Source organism: Halichondria panicea, chromosome 7 (assembly GCF_963675165.1).
Source record: "Halichondria panicea chromosome 7, odHalPani1.1, whole genome shotgun sequence".
Classification (NCBI taxonomy): Eukaryota; Metazoa; Porifera; class Demospongiae; order Suberitida; family Halichondriidae; genus Halichondria; species Halichondria panicea.
This window is the reverse complement of record NC_087383.1, coordinates 5,563,525-5,574,326: the sequence shown is the minus strand read 5'-3', so window position 1 is coordinate 5,574,326 and position 10,802 is coordinate 5,563,525. Positions and strand designations below refer to the sequence as shown.

Here is a 10,802-nt window from a genome sequence, read left to right as displayed (position 1 = left end):
CAATGCAGTGTTAGGATAATTATGGTATGATGGCTGAACAATTCAGTGTAGGACGAAGAAGGTTGTAGTACAGGGTGACATAATTATTATAGGTCCGCCAAGTTAATAATAGCAGAGCACCCTCTGACAAAGAGACCGACTCCAGAAGATAGCCAAGCAAAAATAACCCCTACATTGTACTAGGAAGCACTGCCGTATACGTAGCCATATGATGTTTTGCCTACAGATCCTTGCTTATTTGTATCTATGTTGACAAACTGGGTTACATTTATAACCGAAATGCTAAAATGGAGGCCGTAAAAGACGAGAAAGTGTTATATTACCGTATAGCGGGTAAGTTTCGTGGGGTAAAAAATTCGTTCAACTCGAGAAATGGTAGTTTTCGTGAGTAAAAATTTCGTTTAGTCTCGTGGCTGCACGGCAATTCCTACGTTCAGATAAGCCACGCCTACGATAAAATTTCGTGGAGGTCAGCCTGCCCACGAAAATAACGAATATTTTACCCAACGAAAATTACCGCTATACGGTAGTTTGTGCCCCTTTTAAGAAGCACTGCTGTAAGCCTATGATAATTTTTTTATGTTTTACCTATACGTATCTTGTTTTGTTGTGTCTCTGTTGGATCGACTTAGTCGACGACGACTACTTAAGCATGTTTTTTTAGCTATATATAAATGGAGGCTACGAAATAGCGCATCACGGATAATGTCACGACTGTTGCCAATCCCTTTCCTTTCCTAATGACTCATTACCTACTGAAGCCACTGTGTGTACTTCATTAGCCTCGAGACCAGGCCGATTAAAATACACACGTACGTATTTTAATCGGCCTGGATTCGAGGTTAGTACTTCATTTGCATGCCAGTCACATAATTATAATTATACAGCTAACTATATATACTATAGTAGCCTTCAATTTTCATGCATGTCATAATTATGCATAATGTAACAATGCATGCATGTGTCTATAATTATGAATAAAAGCATGGTTAATTTATGGGCTTGATTCAGCTCTAGGGTATAATCTGCATTAATATTATTTTTGTTCACTTTACAATACAATAATTATAATAATTATTATCATTTCCCTACTGATTGTTTCCATAACAGTTTTAATTTATATTTTACATCTTGTCGAGGTAATTATCCAATGGGGGGATACCCTCTTTGAGGCCCTTGCGTTTTCTTGTGTCTGTCACCACAGTGTCTAAAATGTGCGTATGTAAGGAGAGGTTTGTTGAGATTAAAAACAATTATAGCACATTAATTATAAAATTCTCTCAATGTGTCAGCCTTAGACTATTATCAAGCAAGTATCAATCAAACTTGTGAAACGATCATATAAATTAGTAAGTGCAGTTATGTAGTTACAGAAGGAGTCATAATCTAACTATGGAACGCTCTAAAAGGCCAGGGGAATAAATATACATGTACGTAGCACAATTTTCCAACTTACATGACTTCGATTTTTCGACGTAGGGGTCGTTGTCCATGACTTCCCAATGATCAAACACACATTGGGGGAAGGCTTGCCCTCCCGTGTTGGACCTGCAAAGGAGGTGAGACGGGTGGATTTAAATGAAGGGATCTACCCATCATTGTAATACTGCTCACACTCAAAGAGAGCAACGTCAACAACCACCAAGGCTATAACTATTATATCACAACAAACACGTCTGTCTCAACTCTACAGTGCTAGAGACTAAAATACCACAATAGGGTGAGTATATATATAATGAGTATATATATATATTATATAGATAGTTGTACTCAAGATGGAACATTTTTAAGAAACTGTGCTGATGACATTGTATAGATGAATGAAAAAGCTACAACATTATGCAGTGGCACGAAACTTTTACTCACAGAATCATTGTTTTCAAGTTGAACGAATTTATTACACCATGAAAATTACCCACTATACGCTGAATATATCAATTGAACGTTTTCTCTCACCTAAGATCAGCAGTAAATCCAAACGACTCGCTGACGGGAAGGTTAGCTTTCACCAAGAACATGGGTGTACCGGCAACTTGTCCTTCTTCGGTTATGTGACCACGGCGACGATTCAACACTTTATAGATACCTCCAATAGCCGCCTCTGGGCACTACGGAGAGGGGGTGTGCGTAGGAGGGTGCACATTAGTTAGAGTGTTCGGTGTATATAGGATGAAATTTTACAACAGAAATAACTGACACTATACTGTAACTCCATAGAATTATACGTGTAGCTTCTGTCATAATCCCAGATTATATTACGATGAGTAGAATTATTATTTTACTGTCCATGAGTAATTCTAGGATTGGCAAGGGGAAGCACCAAAAACACAGAAACAAGAAAGCGGGAGATAATTATAATAGCAGTACATTACTCCGCCATAACGTCATGAACATTTTAGCTCAGTAAATTTGTTGCATACATTGTAATGATTTATTACGGTTCACAAAAACAGCCCACTTACACAAGTACATTACGTGGAAAATTAACATCATGTCTATTGTTAATTGGCCTGTGTGCCTGTTCACGACGTTATGAAGGAAGGTATAACCTCACAATATTATAATTGAGACTTTATGACCCATTATAAGGACAACTTAACCACGCACACACCTGGATCTCAACGAGATAAATAGGCTCCATCATTCTTGGAGTAGCAGTCAGCATGCAGGCGTAGAGAACACGACGTGTTGTTGGAATGATTTGACCACCCCCCCTGTGGATAGCATCAGTGTGGAGAGTGACATCATGGACGTTGAACCGTACGGCTCTTAAGTTCTCCTCACACAAAACTCCCTGAAAAAGAAAATTAATAATAATATTAAAATTCATCCAATCTCAGCCAACGAACAAATTGTGTGTGTAGAGTATAATTATACATACAAGAAAAGAGGTCATTCCACCTTAATGCAAATCAACACATGAAACTCTCTTATACCCTCAACCAAATAGTGTGCACCAAGTTACAAAAATGTGAGAGTAATTAATACATACGAAAATGCTACGTCAATTTGAAGAACATCTTTATGCAAAAGTTTCAGTAAAGTAACGGGTGGATAACCTCACCTCTTTGGCAGCCCATTGGAACCCAGCGACCATGGAGTCCTTGATTTCGTTGAGATACTGTACCCCTTTAGTCACATCCACGAGCAAATTAGGGCCAGTACCATCGGGACCGAAACTCCTGCAGGGATAAAATAAGGAACAATGTATTATTATTATAATATATATTTAGCCCAGAGTGTTGCTTGATTATACAGTCCAACATTCAATAAGAGATAACTCTCCATGGCCATCAAGTTGCAATTTTGTCGTATGTTTGCACCGGCATGATATTTGCTTTTGGGACTCATGATCCTCAACTCATTTCTACGTGCTATAAGTTAGGCAATTGTGATGGCTATAAGCTCAGATAGGACTCCATGCATGGTTATGCAATTTGCACTTTCTAATTATTCCACAAACTTACCATATTTTTCTAGCCTCGTTGATGTCCCACTTGTATGTATCGGCAAGGAAACGACCTCTGACCTTAGGCTCATCTCGCGGGTGCACTTTCCCATCCTCAATGTCCTCTGCTAGACCATCCTCAAGGGGCGCGGCCTTCATGAAGAGCCTACAATGTTGGATATAAGTACATAATCACAGTTGAAGTTAATCTAAGCACGCCATTCGGTAACTTAACAGCCATCATGAACTGTACATACACCACTAATTGCTGTTAAAGTACTGATATGTAATTAACGTAATAAAGCGTTTATTTACGACATTATTTTACTTCACGCCCAAGTACAATCAATACCAGCCCTAGCTGTCAACCTAGTGCACGCTACATTGCATGAGACTACACACACGACTGACCATGCGGGCATCTTACCTGTTGTGTTTGTTGGGTGACTTGGAGAGGCAGACCCGAGAAGACTCTGCACTAACTGTCTCTCTGTACGAGACTACAGGGTCACTCTTCTTGAGGGGGATACAAGCGTGGTCTTCCTCTAGATCCTTAAGACAGATCTCCAGATGAAGCTCACCAGCACCTACGCATGATGGAGGGGGTGGGGCATATTCTCGTTATTTATATGTCGGTTAAGTGTGGGACAGAACAGAAAAATGAACGTTGTGAGATCACACCAAGTTAGTACATGTACACAAAATGAATGCTTGAATGGCAGTTAGAGTATTCCCACCCTAGCTCCCCCCTCTACACCCACACACCTGCAACGATATGCTCTCCACTCTCCTCAATGATACACAAGACCATAGGATCGGACTTGGCCAATCGTTTGAGGCCCTCCACTAGCTTGGGGAGGTCACTCGGATTCTTGGCTTCCACAGCAACACGAACCACAGGAGACACACTGAATTTCATGACCTGTAGATGGATTCATGAAAATGAATTGTAATCATGCATGCACTTGTCTCTTGCAAATCAAACCAATGGCTATAATGATCCTACAAGAGGATTGACACTGAAATTGAGGAACTACGTACCCTATATACAACATAGATTTTCGATTATCCCCAGACACTTTTCTGGGCTAATATCGGCTGACTCAGACAAGGCTGAAACTGTTGTGAAATCAGAAGCTAACAAAAGCTTTCATACACATAAAGTATTCGTCATCATCGTCAACTCGACCTGTCAATTATATATGTAGCTTTCAAAACGTTTTCCCTCACACACAGACAGACACGCACCTTGAGATTGTGAGCCTGGTCATATGTGGAGATAGTCCCAGTTTTAACGAGGTATTGGTCGACGCCCACAAGGCCAACGATGTTACCGCAGGGCACATCATCAATAGGCTCAATGTAGCGGCCCATCATCAACACTGTCCTGTGTGGTATGTGTGGAGGGGTAACGAAGTGCCTGAGTATTGTAATACGGGCAGTTTTCCTCAGAACATTACAATAATCAAGCTGTGTATAGTACATTTGAAGAAAAGTAATAAGTATGTATTAATTTATTGGCTATTATCCCGAACACTTTTCTGGGCACTTTGTGACAATATCGGCTGACTCAGACAAGGTTGAAACTGTTGTGAAATCAGAAGCTAACAAAAGCTTTCATACACATAAAGTATTCGTCATCATTGCCAGCTCAACCTGTCAATTATACACGACACTCAAAATGGTTGGTCTCAAATTAAATAATAATCGAGTCCACTATACCTCTGGATGGGCTTAATGTAGAGGTCATCCTTCTTTCCTAGCACAAAGTTGGGTCCCATGATACGAGTCTTCATTCCTGTTGACACGGTACCAGAGAACACACGTCCGAAGGCATAGAAACGTCCCTTGTCAGTGGTGGGTACCATCTTACTGATGTACATCATGAGGGGAGCCTGTATGGTGTGTGTTTGGAAGGGGAGTAGTAAGCACAAGGCTAACTGGGTTGGATGGAACCGCGCCCGCTGAAGCATAAAATTGACTCAAACAGAATGCACACTTGATTTTATAAGGACATTCAATTGACAGTTAAGTTTTTTCCGGTCTTCAGAGGAGCACCAATCCCGTTATTGCTAGTCCACAAGTTTCGGTTCCTTTAATTTCCCGACTTGTGGATAGCTCGAGGAAAGGCGGGACCACTCCCATACTTGCAGAGTCCAAGGTTTGACTGTCAATAATCACCACAAAACAAGCAGTTGAAAAGCAAGCTGAAACTATTTTTTTGTACTTACTATAAAGTACTTCAACATTTTATTGGGTAATTTAGACAGGCAAAATGTAACCCATGTGACAACATTATTTTATCTTTTCCATTGTGAGGATCTAGGAACTGAGGATGCTTCTTCTGCCTCTCTTTGTTTGCAGATTTTTAATATCCTGACGATTATATTTAGGCTCATGTGATTCCTATATCTGGGTGTATCATCTACGTTAGGCGTTTTGTGGCTTGTACATGTAGCTACGTACATGGTTCAGACAATGTAGATTTTTCCAATAACATCATTATACCAGTTTGTGTGATGTGCATGTGTGAGGTGTAGAAAGCACAGCAGAGCTTGGTCTATAGCAATCACCGTTAGGCCAACAGTTGCTGTAATAAAGAGGTGACCTGTTTCATAGCATTTTGGGCCACAGGCAGGTTCATGCTAATAATGTGACCACAACTAATTAAAAGGTAATGCTCCACTCCACTATTGATGGAACTGAAATTGAAAACTGGCTTACCTCTGTGTAAACACATATGGCATCATAAGTATCATGTACGTGCTCGTGCTATAATTATGGAGACTTGGGTACGAGGATGCCCACCACACACTTACTTTTGGGTCACAGTTCTTAATGCCCAGGGCGCAGGGGTCGTCAAAGGGACCCTCGTACAGCATCTCCATACGGTATTTCTGAGCCGTGATGGGTGAGGGGAGATGCATGGTTATCATTTGTAGGAGGGCATCTCCAGCAGGCAGCCATTTCCTCATCACAGTCTGTGGGTGGGGCGCATTAATACAGTCAGTACGTGTATCTTTGAACAATCATGCAAGCTCCAACACAATAGAAACACACTTTCCTTGCATGCACAAAAAATGAGAAACAACGTGACAGTTGTAAATTTTTATCAATTTCTACGCAGGCACATGAAAATTAATGATATAGTTTTTCATTGCCATGCAAGGTGTAATTGTTTTGACGATGACACCATATTTTCTCACCGCATCTAACCACACCCACCTTGAGAAGGGGTTTCCCCTCTTTCTCCCTGTCATCTGCGTCTAGTTTGATGTTGAGCTTGACAAGGAGCTTGGCAGTCTCCTCTTTCTTGAAGCCCATGATGGCGCTGAAAACCTAGCAGTTGAAACGCACAAATTAGACAACGATACGATAGCTCGTACTACAACTGTAACAGAAGAGCAACGTGCACCAATTAGAGCTCTAGTAATGTACAGTACTTATGCAATGGTTGTGACGTTTTGTAAAATATGGAAGGCTTTATTTGCAAAAACAGTAATTATTATATAATACATAATACACAGAGATTAAGTGCTCCTCTTGTTACATCTACATACACACATATATATATTGGGCAAATCAATTTGTTGGTTCACTATACGCAGCTAACTAAAATTGAGAGCCAGACTCGGTTAAATATGATTTTATACGGCAATTTTTGAACTACAAAATACAATTTATGAACAAAAATCAATAATAATAATTGTTGTTGTTGACATTTTGTCAGTCTTGCTCACCTTGAATATAGGGTCCAGGATAAACTGACAGAAACCTCTCACATAACCCTCTCCCCCTACTTTGTTCCATTTCTTCTCCTGTGGCGACCAATCATATCACAGTATAATTATAGTTATTATTATTATGAATCCTATACAAACAAATTCTGAAATTATTCGATCCAAACAAAAGGTACCTCTCAGAACTCTAAATACCTCCTGCCTGATGAGGCCATTGCTTTAAAAATTTTTATTGTAATTTTAATTGACTTGTACATGTATATGGACTTGGCAAACACAGTTTTAGGGGCACCCAAGTTAGAACTGCAAGTCCTCACAAGCATACATGTATCAGCCCAGCACCATCACAAGTGTATCAGCCCAACACCCTCACCTTGGCGTTGAAGAACTGATCTCCCCACAGCCTCTTCATGAGTTTGGGTACTTCAATCTTGAATTTGTCAGCGTAGATCTCGGCAAACTGTTTGAGCGTGAAAGCCCAACCATGAAGCCCTGATCCAAATCCCACAGTACCTCTGGATGGGTCCACCTAGTGTGCGTGTACATGTTATTAACATTACACTGGCTCTGCCTAAGGCGCTCCACAATAGCCTCACACAGGAACAATGGCAACCTACATGTTATGACATAATATTACACCATAGACACTACAATTAATGCACATACAATATACAATACAGCCCCAATACACAGTCTATTGTTGCTAATAGACACTAACACTACCACCTCTCCTTGCTCATAGACACTACCATTTCTCCTTGCCTGAATGTTTCCCATTGGTCCATCCTCGTCAGCGTAAGTGGCCACAATGACGTTTAAACTCTCGATGATTCTTTGAAAGGTTTGGTAGAGATCTTCTTGTTCGAGTTGAAGCTCAAGCAAGGCACGGTCCATCTTGTTGAGAAAAGCTACTGGTCGGATCCTCTCAGCAATGGCTTGACGTAAAACTGTCTCTGTCTGTACGCACACACCTGTGTGTGTGTGTGTGTGAAGGGGACACTGGATTAAATAAGTCTCTACAAGAACAGTGCTCGCATGTTTCTTCAAAATAATTATTAATACCCTAGGCCACACACTGAATAACAGACAATTTCTAAACCAAAGATAAATGACATACAGTATATGATTTATATAACCCTAAAAGTGTATGCTGGCCTAGCCTGTGTTTGAGGAATCAGAGGAAGTTGGTGACCCTATACATGTGTTACACAAGAGCAGCACACACGTGCATGTGACTACTGGGTCGACCTCTTGTTAACGATATTCATATGTACAGAATGTAACAGGATGTGAGAACACATTGAAGTGTGGCACACAGAGTGCTTTTTGTAACTATAGCTACTCTCTGTACATCACTGACTACCCAAGAAGGGTGGTACGTGTTGTCAGTACATGGGTCCAGATGACTAGCACTACAAACTGTGTCAGAACACCAATATAAAAAGTTAAATTCTTTCTTCAGTCAATTTTTCTTTTGCTGTTCATTTTAACCTCTTAATAATAAAACCTACGACACACAGCCCACCCACACTCACCGCTCACTGAGTCCACCACAACCAGAGCTCCGTCGGTCACACGCAGGGCAGCTGTAACCTCACTGGAGAAATCAACGTGTCCGGGGGAATCGATGAGATTGATGAGGAAACCAGTGCCGTCCGTTTCTTGAGTGATAAAGGACATGTCCTTCTCAGACAACTCGTAGTAGAGGGTGATGGCACTGTGGGGGGGGGGGGGGGTAAGGGTCAGTGCAACATTCAGTAGTCTACACATTTATACTTGAATAATTATAGTCTGGTGAACAGAATACACAAACAACCACGTACAGTCTGGGTGCATGCCTCTAATTACAACAATGCCGTTCTCAATGTTGCAGTGGTGAGAGGTGCCAGGAAATCAAGTGCAAACGCCCTTTTCTACTCTTAATTGAATTATTTGCCACTGCATGGGCTTTGCCAGACATGCTACACATAGAACCAACCCACAGGCCTGAGGGTTTTGTGCACTTTAGTGGTCTAGTGAAAACATTACTGTAACGTAACATTAAAGAGGCCACAGGGTTGTTCCTTAATTAGATCACAGTATCGTCTCTGACTCACGTTGACTTGATGGTGATACATCTCTCCTGCTCATCTTTTCTGGTGTCAGTAAACCGCGCCTCTCCCGCTTTGCTTCCAGCGATGATTCCGGCCTTGCTGACAAGGGAGTCAGTGAGAGTGGACTTGCCGTGATCCACATGAGCAATCACGGACATGTTACGAATGTTTGCCCGTTTGTCCATGATTTCACGGACCTGCATAAGTTAAGGGAGGCAAACAAAATTAATTATAGCAAAGATAAACCTCTCTTATTATCGGAATGGGAGGAATTATAATTATGTGGATAAAAAGAAAGGTTATAATTATTAAGGCACTTTTGTGAGGATTGAGGATTGTTAATTAATGATGATCGAGGTGACATGTACAAATATAATGTGAGCTACTCTAATTAAGAATACAATACACTATACGAATGTACAGACAGCACAAATGTGAATGTGTTAGGACAGTCATATTAAACGGTGAACGCTAATTATCACATGACACTTACTTGGTCTATAGTGAAGTTCACCTATACACGTACGTGTGTGTGTGTGGGGGACATGGTTATAACATACAGAAATGAACCAATCTACAATAATTACTAATACGTACAGCAAACATTGATACTATAACTAGAGAACACTGAATAAAACAAAGACTCTAATGTAACCAACTCTAAAAAAATACAATAGTAAAAGGTGTACTAGACAGTAACATTTACAATAATTCAGAGTCTGATTACTAGATATAACTCACCATCTTGACGGATACTTTTTACGCCTTTAGTGAAATGTAATTGCACTGTACGTGTACGTGTGGTAAGGAAAGGATGATTGCACAACCAAGCCGCAAAAATAGCACGTGTTCGGTATGCACATGCGCATGCGCAAGGTGTCCAAAGGTTAAGGTCCTCAAACTAAAATCTGAAATGTGAAGCATACTGCACTGTAGCCTCCTTCAAAAGAGCGGCCTGGGATCGAGGCTAACTGCACTGGACATGGTATAGGTAGCAGAGTGCAGTGTAAGATGGAGCAGAGACTTGGAGTCCAGTGGTAACCTACTGAGTAATGTTAGGAGATACTCAGAGTTTAGGCTGAGCTGGGAGGAGTGCATAGTTAGGACTCAAGGCTCTTGGAATGGTGTATAACTGTACGGAAATCAATTACACTTTAGGTTATGATGGTCAATAGGTTCACCTTCATTTGGAGTATGCAAATAATTATATTGTTTTGTACACACCCTAAACAAACAGCTCCCCCCCCCCCCCCCCACACACACACACATGTGCAGCATGCAAGAGGTTACGTAATCTCAGTGAGAAGGTTGAGTTGCTCTCTCACATGCTACAGATCTGAGATGGGTGGATGGATGCATGGATGCACCACAGTTACTGATAGTGGGGTCAAAGGTTAACTGGTCCCTGAGCTTCTGGAACTAGTGCTGCCACTGAGTGTGGAGTAAAAAGATAAAAAGAGGAACCCTGCAATAGTGTACTTAATTATACATTGTACATAAATATTCTCAACTCTTTTACTT

At 40.9% G+C, this 10,802-nt stretch overlaps 1 protein-coding gene across 1 annotated transcript; it reads right to left on the bottom strand.

Moving 5' to 3' along the window:
* Positions 1 to 1,021: 1,021 nt before the first annotated feature.
* Positions 1,022 to 10,157, bottom strand: LOC135338416 (elongation factor 2b-like). The gene is made up of 19 exons (XM_064534534.1): positions 10,023 to 10,157; positions 9,775 to 9,795; positions 9,285 to 9,478; positions 8,724 to 8,905; positions 7,951 to 8,159; positions 7,562 to 7,717; positions 7,189 to 7,266; positions 6,674 to 6,787; positions 6,268 to 6,429; positions 5,171 to 5,343; positions 4,697 to 4,835; positions 4,214 to 4,370; positions 3,876 to 4,035; positions 3,468 to 3,614; positions 3,065 to 3,182; positions 2,612 to 2,794; positions 1,957 to 2,108; positions 1,457 to 1,548; positions 1,022 to 1,207 (listed from the first exon to the last, which is right to left on the bottom strand). Exons 1-19 carry the CDS (start codon positions 10,023 to 10,025, stop codon positions 1,125 to 1,127), a joined length of 2,523 nt encoding a protein of 840 aa, XP_064390604.1. The 5' UTR covers positions 10,026 to 10,157; the 3' UTR covers positions 1,022 to 1,124.
* Between the last annotated feature and the right edge of the window lie 645 nt (positions 10,158 to 10,802).